This window comes from Rosa chinensis, chromosome 7 (assembly GCF_002994745.2).
Source record: "Rosa chinensis cultivar Old Blush chromosome 7, RchiOBHm-V2, whole genome shotgun sequence".
NCBI lineage: Eukaryota > Viridiplantae > Streptophyta > Magnoliopsida > Rosales > Rosaceae > Rosa > Rosa chinensis.
The window spans coordinates 8,822,103-8,843,601 of record NC_037094.1 but is presented as its reverse complement, the minus strand read 5'-3'; the positions used below and the strand labels follow the sequence as shown (position 1 = coordinate 8,843,601).

At 37.2% G+C, this 21,499-nt stretch overlaps 1 protein-coding gene across 1 annotated transcript; it reads right to left on the bottom strand.

The window, feature by feature from the left end:
* Positions 1–69: 69 nt before the first annotated feature.
* Positions 70–20,758, bottom strand: LOC112180354. The gene is made up of 5 exons (XM_040511309.1): positions 20,675–20,758; positions 20,465–20,614; positions 20,245–20,368; positions 667–719; positions 70–550 (listed from the first exon to the last, which is right to left on the bottom strand). The coding sequence occupies exons 1-5, from the start codon at positions 20,756–20,758 to the stop codon at positions 110–112; spliced, it is 852 nt and encodes a 283-aa protein (XP_040367243.1). The 3' UTR covers positions 70–109.
* Positions 20,759–21,499: the final 741 nt, after the last annotated feature.

Below are 21,499 nucleotides of genomic sequence, written 5' to 3'. Positions count from 1 at the left end.
AGCATCTCAAGTGCTTGAATTACATATATATGTTTCCACAAACTTAACTACTGAACAAATCGATGATGATGGTGATGTACAGATGATGGCTAGTCAAAACTGATTTAGCTTAAGCAAGTGACGGACTAAGTAGCATATAAGCACCACCATAGCCCTTAAACTTGCTCGAATTTAAACGAAGATGACGAGTTGGACTGCTGCAAGGTTCGAAGAAAAAATCGTTGGGTGTAGTCATCATATCATCATCAACATTGTTCTCCATCGCTGCCAAAACATTGTAGAACAATTCCACATCGCAAGGAAGCATAATTGGACCTCCACTACTGTACCCATATTCCCATGCAGCATACTCTAACAGTACCTTGAACAACGGATGGTTAGCAAACTCAACCTTCACCACGAATCGTTGCTTCTCTGGTCCAACGTAGACCGAGAAGCACCCATCCGGAGCCAATACTCGGTCCTTGCTCTTCTTCCGCTTGCTGCTGCTTTGGTTTGTTAAACTACATCTCTTCCACGCCTTGATTATCAGATTCTTCGCCAACTTTCCCTTCACAATATCCATATGTTTAGCACTAAGAAAAGCGTCCTTAGAGAAATGTAAATACGAGGATGGGTGACCAACTAAGACGTTCTTGTCGTGCACCCTTTTATATTTTTTCTCACCAGAGGATGAGAGTGGTATGGAAAGTGAAGATTTGGATGAGAAGATGAAGATCCTACCCAAGGGAGTATATATGCATGTGTTTGATGAGAAGTGAGGCCTATATATGTCCCGAGTAGTCCAAAACACATAGTTCTAATAATGTGGGAGATTTGTCAACTTTCCTGCGCCGGTAGATTTTGAATAGACAGAAATATCACTTTGGTCATCGAACTATGGCTCGCTCGACACTTTGGTCATCCAACTTTTAAAAACTTCATTTTGGTCATCGAACTATATCATCTCATATCACTTTGGTCATTCCGTCTGTTTTCTCTGTTAACTCCAAGGGTATTTTGGAGATTTAAAGGTTTACTCGCCATTTTTATAACTTAATCCAACTTTTCCCGCCTAAACATAAAACTTCATCCAGTTTTGCCAATTTTTCCCTCCTTTGATAATTCCTCGATTTATTAAATCAATATTTTTCTTCCTCTTATATTCCCTCACTTTGAATCATTCTCTGACTCGATTATTTTTCTTTGATGTATGCTTTGATTACTGATAATGAATGTGTGAATAAAAGGAGGGAAAAGTTGGCAAAATTGGATAAGGTTTTATGTTTAGGCGGGGAAAATTGGATTAAGTTATAAAAATGGCTGGTAAAATATTTCATCACCAAAATACTCCTGGAGTTAACAGAGAAAACGGAGAAAACTGACAGAATGACCAAAGTGATATACAGTGATATAGTTCGATGACCAAAGTGATATAGACTACATGATTAGTTTATATTGGGGGACAAGAGATGGCCGAACCATTTCATTTTGTCTTCAAAACCACCTGCGCTTAGTGGCGCATGTGCATGAGTAAAAATACGTATAGAAATAAAAAACAATTTTGTATAGTTACTACAAAATTTATTGTTTTTGATACAGATATATATTAGTCCGTTGACATGTTTTTTGATGAGTAATCTCAAGTTTTATTTTAGTACGAATGATTATTTATGGAGTTAAGAGCGTTGATTCTGGAGATGCTTATAAAAATGAGCTTGAAGTATTGGGGCATAGTGACCGGCATACTTATGAAGATGCCAGAATAAGAATATGAACTTAAATGAGTATTAAGTTCCACTAAACAAATGATGACCAAGAAGCACATTGACGTAAATTATTCCAATAAAGCCTTCTATTGTATGGGGTAGAACTATCCAAGGAGCTAGACCAGTGCTAAATGTGAGTGGTGGTAGTGGGTTGTTTAAGTGATCTTCTTGGAAAATTTATTGTTCAATCACCTTGCAACACCTAGCAAGATGGGGGAACCCAGAAAATATTATCTCTATCACACATGGTTTTTGTGCGTAATAACTTTTCCAAATGATCGTGCTTATGGTATTTAAAGTTTACGATTATCTTAATTAAACACTTTTTATGTATAAGCACACACGAGACATTAATATATATGAGGCGTGAAGCATAATCTTATTGCTAGTTAGGTGTGTTATCAAAACATAGAGATATGAATTGGTCATAACATACATATGTATTTGTTCATTTTCCGAACGATGTCGTATATAGCACGGTTAATTGTATCATTAATTTCAAATAAAATTGGGCAAATACCATAAACTGTAACACCTCTTGCTTTTTTGCCATTCCCACCTTAGTGTGTGAACATACCTCTATCGGACTATATTATGATCTTCCAATTATATTTTATTTGCAAGTTGTATGAAAACTTGAGGATGGCTGAAAAGTATATTCAACCTTTCAATCTATTAGCTAATCGTGCTTACAATTAAGTGAGTAATTTGAATGTCCAAGATTGTAATCAAATGTTGAAATTTTCGTTTATTTCTCCTAATGATCCGTGTACGTCGTATATATTAATCGGACGACATACTTGATTTTTTTATTTTATATTTTATCATCTATTCAAATGCATGCATGCATGCAATGCTATAGCTAGCTAGATAGGTGGAAAAACACTACTGGTTTTTAATTACGTCTTTGTATATACAATAAGCAACTGGGAAACGACCACATGCAATTATCTCTTGCCATATAAGCAATCAACTTGCCCAAAGATTTGACTACTGCAACTTAATTTATATGGAGCTCCCATTCTTTCTTGTATCTGCCTTGTCTGGTCTTTAGCTGCCATTGGCCTTCTCTTTTAGCTAATAGCTCCAAGTTGCGGCTTCCTTCTTTTTTTTTTTTTTTTTTTAATTTTAATTTTTTGTATTCTACTATACTCTCCTTAAGTTGGTTTACCGCTGGTGCAAGCGACTTTATGAATCATGTATGTTAACTATTAGAAAGATTTCACCATCAATCCATTGAAACCCCAATGATCTGAGTTTGAATAATACTTTCCATTTTCTCTACTTGCTTGCTTTTAGATGGGAGGAGAAAGAGTGTTTTTCACTATTTTCGCCATCATACGCCATGGCAAAATCCTGATTCTATTTTGATTGATAGAAGTTTTTTACTATATTTTAGATTAGCAATAAGTTTATATTCGGATTTTCAATCGTGCATTTGTAGGGGATTTGTTCGTCGATCAAGAAGTGTTCAGCATAATATCAATATTTCTCAAGACTAAGCGTTATTGGAAAATTAATAAAACCAAATTAATTTATATATATATACACTTTTTTTTTTTTTTAATAAAAGGTTGGTGCGGCTGCTCTCTAGCCTTTATTAATGAAATTATTGACTTGATACACATTTACGCAAGCGTACGTATCATTGTCAAGATAGGGAAGTATTATGCCTAAAGTTATCGTACCACGGGAATAAATGGCTAACCCACAATCCTTGGGTAGTCAGAACTAAAGTTACTAAGCAAATAAAGAAAAAATAAAACAAATAAAAAAGCTAATCTAAGGCACCAAGCCTTAGCAATGCTCGGCTTTAATTCTCACTAAAGCCTAATCAAAACTAAGAGCCTAGTGATGATTATCTACAATGAGTCGGAGTGCAATATTTTGAGAGATGATTTTAGATTAACAAAATGTATTGAAATGTAAAACAATTAATAAAAATGCAAAGAAATTAATAAAAGTATAAACCAAATAGATGGGAATGTCAGGTGCTAGGGAGGTTCATTCACCCAAATCTTATGTGTGGGAAGCTAATGTAATGTAGATGCAAATTTCCTACTTTGGCGGTAGTCGTATCCAAGACGGTTCAAGGCTCAAGGACCGAAATTCCCTTTCATGGTATTCCTACTCCGTTTCAAGGGTCGTAGAAACTCACTTGACATGATTTAGAGCCGGTTCAACACTGCTAGAAAAACATGTCCGTTCACACGGATAATGTTGTCACAAAGGTTCACACGGATGATTATCCGTGTATAAAGTGCTATAGTACACACGGAAATCCGTGTGTATATATTTTCCACACAGACTATTATGGCCACATAAGGTTCAAACTGGGACCCAATATTTTTCAAGTCAATTTACACGCGAAATCCGTGTGAAATGAAGTACAATTTAGAGAATCCTGTAAATTTGTCATAGGGTAAATTAGAAATTCACACTGTTTTCCATGTGAAATATTATTTCACACGGATATCTGTGTAAAACTATGAATAATAAGATTCCAATATCAGTTTTTAGTCATGTCAAATAAGTGTAAATTTAATTTACCCACAGTATTCCGTGTGAATATGTAAAAGCATACGATTACACACAAATTACCGTATGAAACCTTTTTTTTTTTCTTTCACACAGAAATGCGTGTCTTATTCTCTCCATCTCTCTCTCTTTCTCATAGATCTCTCTCCGATTTTCTCTCTCAAATAGATAGCTAGCTGATGAGCTTGGAGCAAGCGCATAATTTAACCCTGAAATGTCGTTAGTAGTATAAGTAAGTAGAGATCGTTCTATTCCGGGGATTGAGGGTACACCTGTAATTGTGTAACAAATAAACAATTAAAATTAAAACAAAGTATAATATTCACAAAGATATTCACAAGTATAAACATTATTTACGAAAAAAGGGGGGATTTTGTTTTTGGTTTTTTCGAAAATAAAACTAAGTTAACAAAATAATTAAAAGGCAAAAACATAAAAATACAAATGGAGTGAGAGAACAAAGATCAAAAACCGAAACATGATTAAAATTGATTCAAACCCTAATATTGTTCATCTAAGTCATGAGAGAGGAGTTGATCATGTGAAACGTTAAAAGCAAACAATTTCCCATATTTTACTTTTCAATGCTAATTAACCTAAGCGAAAGCACCTAGATTAATCCTATTAAACATGCAATCAAGCCCTAGAAAGCTAGTCAATCATGACATGTTCAACGCATTAGACATAGAGAAAGGCTATCAACTCAAGTGTACAACTTAGTATGGAAAAGTCCACCTAATTGCAATCCTCTTTAATTAAATTCGGTCTTTGCACAAAACCTTTACTACTTTGATTCAAGTTTACACAAAACGAAAAGTCGATTTCATGTTCTTAAACCTAGCACCAATTATATCAAAACCCTAAGTGTTTGCAACCACATAAGATTAAAATACAAAAGTTATCTATGACGCAAATTTAATTAAACAAACTCACATAAGCAACTCTCGAATCACAATATATGAATCTGAAAATTCTCAATTAATCATAAAGCAACATAAAAATCAACATAAAGAAATTACAACTTTATTTCAAAACATATAAACGGGCTTTAAACTTTGCCCTTAACATTATTTGTTAACTAGAATTCATAGTCTTACAAAATCAAACAAAGAAAACAAGAGAAAGGATATAATACACCTTGAAAGATGAATGATAAAGCCTTGAGACGAAGAACTTGAAGATCCTTGAAAGCAAGCAATCTTCTAGGGACGACACAAGGGTGGATGGCGGTTAGGAAATTGATGTATTGCATGGCTTCTCTTTCTCTTGGCTTGAAAATGAAGAACAAGAAAACTAGAGAATGGAAAAGAAATATGGAGAGGAAATGGAGAGACAAGGAGATGGAATGGATGAAGGAATGTGTGTGGGAAAATGGAAAGGAAATGGAGAGACAAAGAAGATGGAATGGATGAAGGAATGTGTGGGAAAATGGAAAGGAAATGGAGAGACAAAGAAGATGGAATGGATGAAGGAATATCCTAAGGAAAATGGAGAGGAAATGGTGAGACAAGGAGATGAAATGGATGAAGGAATGTTTTGAGAATGAGAGGAGAAGGTGTTTATATAGGGAAGAAAGAGAAGAGTGAAATGATGAGTGGAAGAAAAATAATGAAAGTGGAGTATGAAAGTGATTTGTAGAATATGGAAAAGAAAGAGAAATGATGAAATGAAAGCAAAGCATGAAGGTGCAGCAACATGGAAGTGATGATGATCTATTAAAGAGATTGTAGAAAAAATATATCCAAGGAAAAAGAGAAAAGCATCTAGCTTTCTTCATGTGGGTGGGAAACATGAATATGTGGTGTTGAGCTGTTTTCAGGTCAGTTTCTGCCCCTTTATTCCTTCAATTATTTCTCCAACAAGACTTCATTATATGCCTTCGACTTCTTCATATGAAATGTTCCACTATGAGTGTAGATCATCCTGACAAATTTTCAGAGCTTCAATCCATGTGGTTGGGCCGGAAATGCTGCTGGACCTCTTACAGGTCCAGTTTTCGGTCCAGTTTTCCGGTTTTGCTTATGTAGAAAATTGGGCTGATTGTTTGAAGGCCTTCCACTCATATTTTTCTCTGGCACTCTTCATAAGAAATGATCCTTTGGGTGTCTAGAATGGATCTGGAAGGTTTCAGCTCATTTGAAGTTCATTTGGTCAGGCGGCCGCTCCTTCTTCTTTGCTTGGCTTGGTTTCTCCTAGCCGGAGTATGAATATGTGTAAAATTGATCTTTTCATCTACTCCAATGTACCTTCATCTTTGCTCCCCTTGGTGTTCGCAAGCTCCTCTTTCCATTTATGAGTTCATTTCCACTTTTTAGCTCGGAGGTCCTGAAAATAGAAACTAATAAGAAAAATAGAAACTTTCCTAAACTGAAAAATGACAACTTTCCTAAACTGAAAATGGAAACTTACTAACAATGATAAATAGAAACTACAAAAATATAAACTTTCTACAAATAGGAACTTTCCCAATCAAAGAATGAAAACTTTCCTAAACAGGGTTTTAATAAGGAAATAACGCAAGAAATGTAGGGAAAAGCAAGTAAAACGTCGCATTAAAATGCTCCTATCAAATTCCCCCACACTTAGCTTTTGCTAGTCCCTTAGCAAAATCACACTAAGACACACACTAAGACTCAACGAAAATTAAAGACTCTACAAAAACAATGACTCTATTGCCCTTCAACTTTTTGTCTCAGAAATCTCCTACTTTCACAACATCAAGATTAGCACTCAACCAAGATTCAATATGTAGATATTCAAGAGTTAATTAAAACATATAATCCACACATACACAAGTAGGACTTGGTTGTGACAATGGTGATGGTTTCTGTTAAGCATGCTTCGAACAAGTATGATTCATATCCTCACAAGGTATATCCACTCTTTCTTCTCTCAGAATTCAAGACAATGCTTAAAAGCTTATAATCACTAAATTATATGTGAGAGAAAATATTTTGAGGCAATCAAATAGCTCACATATATAAGAAACGAAAAGCACTTTGTGAATATAATTTTTTGAAAAGATCTCATGAAGGATATCAACTACTTGCACGGATGGACCCAAGCCATAGGTTCAACTCTTGTAACTCATCTCCACAAATCAAAGGCTGTCCCATCTTAAGGATCAAGAAGGTCTTATTAAGGGTTGTAATGGGGCCAAGGCTCAAGGTTTTAAGAAACGAAAGGTAAGGAATTTCACAAAGTGTCCTAAAAACCTAGCAGAGCTCATGTAGATGTAGAGACTTCTAGAAATCCATCAAGATATATCAAAACGTCACATCCCATAGAGGTTTTATGAAATGGCCAAATGTCTTCATGTTGGGCCCAATCTTCACTCTAAACTTCCCTCGAACTAGTGAATTGGACAAAGACCAAATTTTTCTGTAGTGGGCCTTCAGTTCAAAGTAAACTCCAAAATCACAAAGTACGGGGGACTAAAATCCATAAACATTTTTCTTTCTTTTCTTTTCTAGCCGTACACAATTTTTTTTTTCTTTTCTTTTCATTTTTCACGGCTTTCACATATTTTTTTCTTTATGGACAAGTCTACCCCCACACTTGAACTTTCACCTCTTCTCAATTTTCATCCTTAGCACCAAACCCACGTGGTATGTCTCAAAAGATAGCTCCACTGAGTTCTTAGAACAAAGGGTATGGTTGTAACTATACTAAGGTTCATGGTTAAGGGTTTTAAGGATGATGAATGAAAAGGCTTAATGTAGGCTCAAAAGGGCTTATCTAGGGGGGTCCCACGACGGGCACAAATAGGGACACAAGTTTATATGGCAATGGTGGTAATTCCTAGGGTGCCTCTATCCTTTCCAGAATCAGGGCCATATATTGATATAACGTTTCAACAAGCACAAGAGTGAATTCTAGCATTCTCTAGTCCATTAAACTTAATCTGTGGCAAGCAATCAATCAAGATGAAAGAATAATGAGATCATCAAAACATCGCCAAGAAATTAAGAATATGTTTGTCATTTATCACTCCAAGAAAAAGGGACATGGCTCAAATATCTCACATGGGCTTTTATGAATCAAAACTCATCCTAACATGCTCATATTCTGTATCAAGGTTACGAAATCCATATCCACTACACATGCATGCATTTTTCATATATCTCAATTAACCAAAGAATACCATTTTAAAAATCATCTCAATTTTGTGATCCTCTTTTAATCATGATTTCAGAGATATAGAATCAACCTAGACAGTTGAAAGGGCATTCTAAGACTCAAAAACAAAAGTAACCAAATTTTTTTTAAATTTTTGACATTTTCCGATTTTTGTTGTATTTTTTCAATATATATGACTCAAGATAAAAGTGTAAATCCCTTCCCCCACACTTAAATATTGCATTGTCCTCAATGTATTCAAGAATAAGCATGCAATGAAACACTTAAGCATAAAGGGATGAAATTTACGAAAATAATACTAAGTACAAATAAGTAAAAACGAAAAATAAAAGATAAGGATAAAGAAAGCAAATCTGATTTGCATGGGTTGCCTCCCAAGTAGCGCTTAGTTTTAACGTCTTCTCAGCCTAGACGTGGTTTCCTCTTGTCCTCAATTGGTGGAACCTTCAAAGCCTCCATTTGGGTTTGGAATTGTATTGCTTGGAAGCTTACCACTCTTATGAAACTTGGTCATGAAGTCCACCACTTGTCCCATTTGCTTCTTGAGCTCTGCAATGTCCTTGGTATGGTTCTGTTGTCCTTGAAGCAAAGTCCTACGGAGATGCAGACATGGCTTAGTATAGTGTATAAATTTTTTTTAATTTTATATATATATATATATATATTTTTAATTTTTTAATTTTTTTTTTGTAAATAGCTGAATTTAAAAAGACTGAATAAATGCAGTTTTATTTATTTATTTATTTATTTTTATTTTTTATAAAGGACTCAAAAATAAAAGACAAAAATATATATAGGACTCAAAATGAAAGACAAAAATATAAATCCCTTCCCCCACACTTAAATATTGCATTATCCTCAATGTAATCAATTAAAAGCATGCAATGAAATAAGTAAGCATAGATAGAAGACATTTACGAAAACAAATCCTAAAATAAAAACAATAGAGAAAAAATGAAAAATAAAAAGAATTAGGGAAAGAGAAAGCAAATCTGATTATATTCTGAATTGGGTTGCCTCCCAAGTAGCGCTTGTATTTTACGTCTTGCAGCCAGACGGTACCTACATTAAATAAAGTTAGTAACTATAATTAACAAAGAAATACAAAATAAAAACAAGTATAACTATTAATTACAAACTACAAGTATAATTAACAAGTATATTGTACATAAGACACAAGTTAAGTACTCAAGTGAGTATAAAACGTGAAAAGTATTTTTACAAGTTTAAAGTGTGAAACAACAAAATAATTTACACGTATAGAGTATTCACAAGTATTTCTTTTGTTATAAACATTATTGATATCGAATCAAATTCCAAGCAGTAAATCAAGTGGACGTGCGGCCCAAGTATGACTCCTAGACACAAACTCCCTTTCAAATCGTTTGGGCAACCTTACTGAAATGGCCAGGTGGGGGAGGGCGAACACGAGAGGAAAAATCCATTTTGGCATGAGCTACTCCCACATTGTGGTTTATGCCCATTTGCAAGCACTTCTGGATTCAAAAACCCGTCATGAACGTTGTCCCCTTCCTAGACACCATTTCACATAGGCTTTCTTACTAAGATGAGAAAGATCATAAGTGTGAAGACAGTTCAACAAGTGTTAATAAAGGCCGCCCTCAACTTTAAGGGACCTGAGCTAGGTACCAATAAGGGGTTTAGGCCAATATTAATAAAAGAGACTTCACCTATTCCTCTCAATTTACAACCTACAATTAAAATTCGTGTTTAATAATATAAATAATATTTAAACTAAGTTTTAAACAATTTATATACAACAAATATATACAATAAATGACACAATTTAGCAAGTGATTTTTCAATCCCCGGCAACGGCGCCAAAAATTGATGAGCTTGGAGCAAGCGCATAATTTAACCCTGAAATGTCGTTAGTAGTATAAGTAAGTAGGGATCGTTCTATTCCGGGGATTGAGGGTACACCTGTAATTGTGTAACAAATAAACAATTAAAATTAAAACAAAGTATAATATTCACAAAGATATTCACAAGTATAAACATTATTTACGAACAAAACCTTTACTACTTTTGATTCAAGTTACACAAAACGAAAAGTCGATTTCATGTTCTTAAACCTAGCACCAATTATATCAAAACCCTAAGTGTTTGCAACCACATAAGATTAAAATACAAAAGTTATCTATGACGCAAATTTAATTAAACAAACTCACATAAGCAACTCTCGAATCACAATATATGAATCTGAAAATTCTCAATTAATCATAAAGCAACATAAAAATCAACATAAAGAAATTACAACTTTATTTCAAAACATATAAACGGGCTTTAAACTTTGCCCTTAACATTATTTGTTAACTAGAATTCATAGTCTTACAAAATCAAACAAAGAAAACAAGAGAAAGGATATAATACACCTTGAAAGATGAATGATAAAGCCTTGAGACGAAGAACTTGAAGATCCTTGAAAGCAAGAAATCTTCTAGGGACGACACAAGGGTGGATGGCGGTTAGGAAATTGATGTATTGCATGGCTTCTCTTTCTCTTGGCTTGAAAATGAAGAACATGAAAACTAGAGAATGGAAAAGAAATATGGAGAGGAAATGGAGAGACAAGGAGATGGAATGGATGAAGGAATGTGTGTGGGAAAATGGAAAGGAAATGGAGAGACAAAGAAGATGGAATGGATGAAGGAATGTGTGGGAAAATGGAAAGGAAATGGAGAGACAAAGAAGATGGAATGGATGAAGGAATATCCTAATGAAAATGGAGAGGAAATGGTGAGACAAGGAGATGAAATGGATGAAGGAATGTTTTGAGAATGAGAGGAGAAGGTGTTTATATAGGGAAGAAAGAGAAGAGTGAAATGATGAGTGGAAGAAAAATAATGAAAGTGGAGTATGAAAGTGATTTGTAGAATATGGAAAAGAAAGAGAAATGATGAAATGAAAGCAAAGCATGAAGGTGCAGCAACATGGAAGTGATGATGATCTATTAAAGAGATTGTAGAAAAAATATATCCAAGGAAAAAGAGAAAAGCATCTAGCTTTCTTCATGTGGGTGGGAAACATGAATATGTGGTGTTGAGCTGTTTTCAGGTCAGTTTCTGCCCCTTTATTCCTTCAATTATTTCTCCAACAAGACTTTATTATATGCCTTCGACTTCTTCATATGAAATGTTCCACTATGAGTGTAGATCATCCTGACAAATTTTCAGAGCTTCAATCCATGTGGTTGGGCCGGAAATGCTGCTGGACCTCTTACAGGTCCAGTTTTCGGTCCAGTTTTCCGGTTTTGCTTATGTAGAAAATTGGGCTGATTGTTTGAAGGCCTTCCACTCATATTTTTCTCTGGCACTCTTCATAAGAAATGATCCTTTGGGTGTCTAGAATGGATCTGGAAGGTTTCAGCTCATTTGAAGTTCATTTGGTCAGGCGGCCGCTCCTTCTTCTTTGCTTGGCTTGGTTTCTCCTAGCCGGAGTATGAATATGTGTAAAATTGATCTTTTCATCTACTCCAATGTACCTTCATCTTTGCTCCCCTTGGTGTTCGCAAGCTCCTCTTTCCATTTATGAGTTCATTTCCACTTTTTAGCTCGGAGGTCCTGAAAATAGAAACTAATAAGAAAAATAGAAACTTTCCTAAACTGAAAAATGACAACTTTCCTAAACTGAAAATGGAAACTTACTAACAATGATAAATAGAAACTACAAAAATATAAACTTTCTACAAATAGGAACTTTCCCAATCAAAGAATGAAAACTTTCCTAAACAGGGTTTTAATAAGGAAATAACGCAAGAAATGTAGGGAAAAGCAAGTAAAACGTCGCATTAAAATGCTCCTATCACTAGCTAGGATATTAAGTTAAATACCCATTCCTCTCGCAACAAAAGCAGCATCTTACCTTATCTAGTTCATGAATCTTACATCTACAGTACAGGTAAAGAACCCGGTTAATACCCAATCCTCTCTCTATCATTGATTGGTGCCGAAAGTTGAAAGCTAATGTTTGAGTTATGGGTTTGATTAGTGCTTAAAGTTAGAAGGTTTACAATGGAATGGAATTGATGTCTATGCAATTTTGTTCTCTTCCTGATTCAGATGATTTCTTATTCAAAACACCGAACCTATCGATGAAGAGATGGCCTATCATGTAATCATTTGCTATTCTCAAATTTGAAATTCTTTTTCCTCACTTTGCTATTTCTTGTGATTCTTTCTCGCCGCAGACAGATTGACACCATCGACCTCAGCAAACAGATCGACACTATCGACCTCGGCAAATGGATCGAGATTCATACAGGTATATATAATCACTTTTGGTTTATTGTTTATTTGGATTCAAACTTACTGATCCATGTTGCGTCAGAGATAGATTGAGTAACCGAGATGAATTCTGAAAGTGGATCTTATTTGCAACAACACTTGTGTATGATTTACTGCCATAAGATCCCAGATTTGCAAATCTCAATGAAGAATGAAGAAGAAAAAAATCCCAGATTTGCAAAATCTCAATGAAGAAAAGATCCCAGATTTACAAAATCTCAATGAAGAACGATGAAGGAAAGTTCCCAGATTTGCAAAATCTCAATGAAGGACCCAAAACAACTTGAAAATAAATGGAGGACCTAAAAACAAATATCAAAATATTTGAATAATATAATAAATTGATGAATTATATTTAACTTGCAAATTGCGAATTAATGATTAAATGTTTGTAAATTTCAAAATTTATATAATTGATTCATATGGGACCACCTAATATAGCTCACACAGAAAATTTTTCCTTGTGAAAGTAATTTAGCAACGCTCGCAACACGTCCAAATTGTGAATCCGCGCGTGGCTGTACTGTGTGAAACTATCTATACACACAGATTTCTTTCATAATAAAGTATATAGATTTTCATGAATCAATAAAAGTCTGTTGCTAAAATCAATGGTTTTAAGAAATCCATAACAGTTTATCAACTTTTAAAGAGTCTGTGGACTTTTCAAAAAGTCTGTCATTTTAAAAAAGTCTGCACAAATCCAAATACAATACACCCCCCTAAGAGAATGATGCATCAATATATATACCTCGGAGAAGAGATGAGGGTTTGGCTAACGTCACATGGTGATGGGTTGGCTGGTAATGAAGGTCACGTGATGGTGAATGAAAAGGAAAGTGAAATTGTCATGCCACGTGTCAAGTGATCAATTAATCAATGGGCAATTAACCCGTACTTTCTTTGGGCGCTGCACGTTGTTGTCTTCCACTGTTGGTTAATTAACCAAAGTCTTAATTATGCAATTAAGCAATTAAGCTTTGGCTAATATGGTATCCATAATTTCATCATTTTTTGTCGAAAGCTCAAATCTTCATCATTTTCGCACTATTCTATCTCGTTTATGCAATTCCGCTTATTTTCTACAAAATAAATAAAAAATAGATTAATTACATAATAATTAACTCGAGATTAGCATAGTTCTAGTATTTCAGATACAATTACACTCATGGAAATACCTGTAATAAACTATCGAATATAATATTGAGCCTAAATCCCTGATTACAATAAGTATTTAGAGTGTTAAGAGTATATTAAGGTATTTTGGTAGTAGAAAAGTTGATATATAAGTCCATGTAAAACTGTAATTTGTAACCAACTCAGTAACAATGTGACTATCTCATTTTTCACGTTTTCTCCCTCTCTCTCCTTTTCTCTCATCTTCTTCTTCATTCGTCTCTGATTCATAGCTCAGCTTTCATGGTATCAGGAGCTCCAGTCGATCGGTGACCTAGATGTTCTTGATTCCTCTATCTTTTGCTTCCGCGTTATCAGTTTCATTCAATTTTGATTTTCCCCAATTCCAAACCCAAACTCCTAAATTTAGTTTCTCCCTCTGCCATGGATCCTTGCTCCAACCTTGAGCTTTTAACCGTCGTTGTTCTCTTCCGGAATCCGGAACTCATCGATATCAAGCTTCCATGGCCTTGTTCAGTGCGACGTCGTTTTTTGATTCGAGTGCGGATAAGCAATTCCCTCAGGCAGTATCTACCAGAATTGGAGTGTGGATTCACGTCCATGGTTTGATACAATTACAGAGAGTTTGGTAATATATTTCCGATTCATTCATCTCTACTCGTTGTTATCTGCTAACAACTATCTAATCCCACACTTTACAGAAGCCTTGTTGGAGCACTCCAATACTTAACACAAGGCCTGACATTGCTTATGCTGTCAACACGGTGTGTCAGTTGATGTTGTTACGCCCCTGATTTTTAAAACATAAATAAAAATTGATATATAATCTCATAATTATACATGTGTGATTGTTCAGTCATCAATACAAAATACCTGGAAACTTTTTCCCTTTAAACTAAGTACATACTGATACCCTGAACCCTCAAAGTTAATATACACTCGCTCCACAGAGTTATAAATTACACGAATTAAATTGTCACAAAAACAAAATAAAACGTAAATGCTCCTTAGAGCTCGCTAAAAGCGGAAATCTTAATAACGGTAAAGTCACAAAATTGACTTCCTACCGAAAAGCTGCTAGCACACTACCTCAGATTCCCTGACCTGCAGGATTAACCCCTACACCGTTTGAATGGTGCACCAGGATGCCACACAACAAACCCAGTAAGCTTTTACAAGCTCGTATGAGTAACTCAAAAACAACTCACAAAAAATCACGGGAAAAACCCACACGAAATCACACAAATCACGAGATAAACTCACACGTTTCAATCAAGAAACAACTCACACAAATCACTGGATAAACCCACACAAAGTCACGCAAATCACGAGATAAACTCACACGTTTCAATCAAGAAACAACTCACACAAATCACGGGACAAACTCACACGTTTCAATCAAGAAATCAAGGGACAAACTCACACGTTTCAATCAAGAAACAACTCACACAAATCACGAGATAAACTCACACGTTTCAATCAAGAAACAACTCACACAAATCACGGGATAAACCCACACAAAATCAAGCAAATCAAGAAATAAACTAACGTTTCAATCAAGAAACAAAGCACGGCGGACAAACTAGAGCTTTAACTGATCGTATCCACTAACCCGGCCAAAGGCGTGAATTCCCGATTTTCCCACCCACAATCCTCAACTCGTAAGTTTTTGGATCCACGGTATAAATACCAAAATATTAAAGGAGTCGCACTGGACCTAAATATTACACGAGTCTAAGATAAAAGATTCCCCGTAATTGATCTCTATCAATTACTCTCGGTACAAGACCCACATTTAAATAACCCACCACAGATCGATCAAGGAGGCTCCTACGAACTCCACAAGCATGGTTTGAAGCCCCGCCATCGTCGGTGATAGGAAAACCGATCTGGTCCGATTTCCTCTAACTTCGCCGCCTTGCAGCGCTGCTGTGGGCGAGAATCGACGCTAGAGGATGCCATAGGGAGGAGCGCATGGAGGAGGCTAGTCGGTCTGGAAAGTTTCACTGGTAGAGGTCGCCGGAAAAGCCGGGTAGGGTCGGTCGGATCCGGGTCAGGTCAGTCGAAAATCAGGAGAGTGAACTGAGAGTTTCTGAGTTTCTGGAAATGGAAACTTGCCAAATGAAAATAGTAACCTTCCAAAAACGGAAACCCCTATATATAGTAACTTTCCAAATTTTCAAACGCTCATAACTTTCTCATACGATCTCTGATTTCCGCGTTCCACATGTCCACGAACTCGTATCGACGCGCTCTACAATTTTCATGAAGCAAGTTTTCAAAGAATCTCTACGTATCAAAAGTCAACCTTGAACCCCCCCCCCCCCCTAAATCCACACTTTTCGAATAAAAATTCGTCCGAAACGCTTCCGCTCTGTCCACGAGCCACGAAACCGTCCAATAACCATAATTTAGATTCCGGAAAATCCTCGGAAAATAAATACGAATTTTCGGGGCATCACATTCTACCCCACTTAAACAAATTTTGTCCCGAAATTTAAACGTATCACGCCAACAAGTACGGATAAATCATGCTCAAATCCAATTCTTATTCCTCAGCAAGAATGCCCTTATCTCAATGCATAACTTACCTCGATCTAATAATGGATACAGGTACCCCACCTAGTATCACAACATTAAGAATCATCACTATACCCCATGTTGGAAATCCAACCTTCCTAGATATCAATGTCAAGCCCCTGATTTTACACACATGAAAATCGATATATATAATCTCATAATTACATAAACGTGAACGTTCAGCCATCAATACAAAATACTTAGAAGCTTTTTCCCTTTTAACCCAAGTACATATTGATGCCCTGAACCCACTATGTCAATATTGACCCGCTCCACAGAGTCATATATTACAATGCTTACGAATTAAATTGTCAACGACAAAATAAAACGTAAATGCAGCTCAGAGTAACTATACAACGGAAGTCCTCATCAACGGTGAAGTCACAAAGATAGCTTCCTACCGTAAAGCTGCACAGGCGTCACCTCAGCTTCAGCCACGATTTCCCTGACCTGTAGGATTAACCCCCACACCATTCCATTGAATAGTGCACCGGGTTGCCACACAACAAACCAGGTAAGCTTATGAAGCTCGTATGAGTAACTCAAAACCACAAAGCAAAACACATTTCTTAAGTCACCTCAACCTAAACACGATATACACAAAGCTCACACCTACGTCCATCAATTCCATAATCTTTCATATCATGTCTACATAAGTCAACTGGTGACTACAGCCTCATATTTAGATTCTCAACTAGCGTCCCATTACACAAATTCAATCAAACAAGACTCCCTCAAGCAATGTTTGATGCCATTCTAACGCCCTACGCGAATCCCAAACCACGCTCATTCCCTCCCCACTAGGAGCCTTTTTGTCATCAACATGACATCAAGGTGAAAAACAATGAATCACCTTCCTATCCTCACCCCAGAGTACCATTCATCACCACCATGGCTCTTAATGTAAATCAAACAATCAATCAATACAATCAAGGAGAAACAAGGCAATCACATATCAAAACAAGCAAAACAATTCATAGTAACCCCTACATATAATTTAGTTCAGGAGGTCACATTAAGTCAAGCAATTCAAGTCAAAGTAGTCACCGAAGTCCCACACTCTGACGTCTGTAGGTAGCCCCAACCATCACAGCAGTCTTCTCGATTATTGTTAACTTAATAACAATTCAGCTCCACTACAGAGCAGTCATCACACTGATCATCGCACAGATTCCACCGGTCATCACCCAGATATTCATCATCCTACTGATCATCACATAGATTTCAAGGATCAACACATAGATTCACGCAGATATCGCCAATCATCACACAGATAGCGATCATCACATAGATTTTGCCGGTCATCACGTAGATAGCAATCATCCTACTAATCATCACATAGATATCGCTGGTCATCACATAGATAGCGATCATCACATAGATTCACACAGATATCGCTAGTCATCACACAGATAGCGATCATCACCTAGATTCATGGCTAGTCATCACACAGATATCAACCATCCTACTAATATTCCTACACAAGCTTTACATGACAATCATCACGAAGATTCACCATACTGATGTCATCGATTCATTACACAAATATTCCTACACAAGCTTTACCTGACAATCATCACAAGGATTCACCACGAAGCCACTAATACATGAATATATATATGTGTATATATATATATATATATCCCATAATATATATATATAGACACACATAGTCATCCACTCAGAAATGTCACTAATACCAACTATAGTCGTAGTTAACCTAATAACTCCAAGACAATAAGGTAATCATGCTCATAACACATATCGATCATATTCATAACAAATATCGATCCTGCTCATAACAAATATCGATCCTGCTCATAACACATACGATCCTACTCATAACAAATATCGATCCTGCTCATAACAAATACCGATCCTGCTCATAACACATATCGATCCTACTCATAACAAATATCGATCCTACTCATAACAAATTTCGATCCTGCTCATAACAAATATCGATCCTGCTCATAACACATATCGATCATACTCATAACAAATATCGATCCTCCTCATAACAAATATCGTGAGATTTACTCACCAAACGATAAAGGTAATCCGTTCATTAATGAACCTTGTGAGATTACTCACCTTTGAATCCCGCTGCGTCTTCACACGAGAACCAAAACAAGCACAATCGCCGCAATCCGTTCAACAAGCATCTGAACACATAAGGTATTGATTCAGTGCACGAATCACAAAGTGATTAAAGTTTGAAACCCCCGTTTTGAACCCAATTCCCCATGAGTAACGCCAATCGAGGCAAAACCTCATTCGAGACCTCCCTAAGTCTCCAGAGTACTTCCATGATCAAGGTGTCCAAACCACAAGTCGATCGGAAGCTTGAACCCTCACGGATCAAATAAATTCACCGATATGAAACGGTAAAAATCATAACAATTCTATTCGAGCTCCAAAATTTGCATATTATATATCAAAACGCTTGTATCAACGAGTAGAACATATATAATATCAAAAACAATTCCTTAAGTGGCCGGAACACCGCCGGAACGCCACCACGGGCGGTGGTGCACCGCCGCAGGCCAAAAACTCATTATTTCACAAAACTCCCAACATTAAAAAGCTTCATCTAAGCATGCTTGTGAATTCTCATAACTAGCTCAAAGTCAGAAAACAAGCACAAAGGGTCGAAAACTACCTCACAAGCCATGAACAGTAATCCAAACCTAGTTGAACCAAGTTTTACTTGAATCGATCCAAACAACCATCAAGGATCGATGAAGGAGGCTGCTATGAGCTCAACCAAGAAGACTTGAAGCCTCGCCGATGTCGGAACAAGGATTTCCGACTGGGTTTGAAATCACCCAACTGCGCCACCTTCTACAGCTGCCGCCACCGAGAATCGGTGCTGGTGGACACCACAGGGACGACCAGACGGAGGAGACGATCCTATCTAGAAAGTTTCGTCGCCGGAGACCGCCGTAGTTCGCCTGAAAAGCATGGTCGGGTCTGCCGGGTCGGGGTCGGGTCAGTCGGATTACTTCGATAGGGAAAGTGTCGACCGAGAGAGAAGAGAGAGAGAAAAGTAAGCTTCCGGAAATAGAAGTAATGAAAATAGTAAGTTTCCAACTTGGGAAACTTCTATTTATACCAAAATAGAAATTCCTTCCAATGGCCATAACTTTCTCATACGAACTCCGATTCTCGCGTTCACATGTCCACGAACTCGTATCGACGCGCTCTACAACTTTCGTGAATGAAGTTTTCGGAGAATCCCAACGTATAAAAAGTCAACCTTTGCAACCCCCCTAAAACCACATTCTTCGAATAATTATTCGCCCGAAATACTTCCTCTCCATCCACGAGCCATGAAACAGTCCAATAATCACAATTTAGATTTCGGAAAATCCTCGAAAAATAAACACGAATTTCCGGGGCATCACAATCAACCTCGTACACTATCCAAGAACAACTCTGTGACTGAGCACTATACACAGATCACACAAGAGTCCAAAATCCTATTATCGCAACAGTATCTGCATCACTATTCAATACTTGTCCTACCATCTCAGAACACGAAATCACGATAAGGTCTAGCCTTAATCCACCCATACATAACTCATCACATGGCATAATCACACAATCGAGCCATAACGATGAAAGATGCATCAAGCACATATTACCCTCTCCCAGAAGGAAGTCATATGCCAAAGTCTAACTATAGACATCAAGAAAAGCTCAGCACATCACAACACAACACAACACCACAGAATAAAGTACTCTATCACCTCACACAATACTAGCAAGGTAAGCAAAATTAGATAAAGTACCTTCCTCCTTAGCACCTTGTTGAACAATAGCAAACACCCTCGCATTTCCCTGAGGTAGTTGCCTCTGCTGGTTCCCTTGTCCCCTGCCTTGTGCTTGGGTACAATCTCTGGAGTAGTGCCCTATCTAGCCACATTTGTAGCATGACAAATTCCTTGACTTTGTTCAAAATCTGATTGCATGGCCTATTTCATTGCAATTGAAGCATCTCGAGGGTGCCACCTGCCCAACAGGTGCAGCTGCTTCCCTAGCTAGCACTTGCTGATGAGTCATCCTCCTCTTCCAGGACCCACCCCGATTATCTGTCCCTTCACTGCTCTCAGCAATTGCCTTTCCCTTCCTTCGGGAGTCCTTCTCAGCCGACTCCTGCTCCTAGAAAGTCTAGTTCTCCTGCTCAATGGCCATAGCCTAAGCGAAAATGAGCTTCATCACCTTCAGTTCCAGAATAGCGACATCGCGCAGGATCGAAGTATTCAACCCTCGCTGAAACTTCATAGCTAATCTCTCAGCATCCATTTGTCTTACAAACCGATACAACCTTGAGAACTCAGCCTCATACTCCCTCATACTCTTAGTCCCTTGGACTAATGGGATGAATTCCCTTTCCAACTGCTCCCTCACTGAAGGCGTAAAGTACTTCTTCCTGAACAGTTCCACAAAACCATCCCAGGTCATGGTGGACACATTCATAACTTTCTGTGTGCCGCTCCACCATACCCGTGAATCTCCTTGGAGCATAAACGCCACAATTTTTCTCTTCTCAATGTCATCGCAGACGACCATCTCGAAGTAGGTCTTCATGTTCTCGATCCATTGATCTGCCAACATGTGATCTGTACCTCCCTAGAATGGGACTCCTCCCAACCTCGAAATCTCCTTTACCAACCACGACAGACGAGTGGAGTCCATAACATCCACAATAGGTGGAATAGGCAGCTCAACATTCGATGCCTCGACATCATTCTCGAATATCTCCTCAATAGGAGGGAACCCGCCCTTACCTCAAGCTCTACCCCTGCCTCTGGGTCTACCTCGACCCCTAGCTCTGCCTTCTTGTGCATCCATCATCTAAGCAGCATAGCAACACGTGGTTAACACTTGTACAACTCTCAACACAAGCACAAGTCAATGCTATCACTAAATCAACCACAACACTACGTCAGAGGATACAATTCCATCCCCTACGTCAATCCCGAGTTAAATCTAAAGGTTCTCATTCCTCAAAAGTCTATAACTCATAGAAGCTACCCAACTCCT

Bases quoted from the DNA above. Each gene is read 5' to 3' on its own strand.
- LOC112180354 (XM_040511309.1), bottom strand. From the start codon at position 20,758: ATGGATGCTGAGAGATTAGCTATGAAGTTTCAGCGAGGGTTGAATACT. The intron at 20,369-20,464 runs GTGGCACCCTCG...AAATGTGGCTAG, and splicing joins CAGCTGCACCTGTTGGGCAG to ATAGGGCACTACTCCAGAGA. The intron at 720-20,244 runs GTACTTTATCTA...TCCCTTGGGTAG, and splicing joins ACAAGGTGCTAAGGAGGAAG to GATCTTCATCTTCTCATCCA.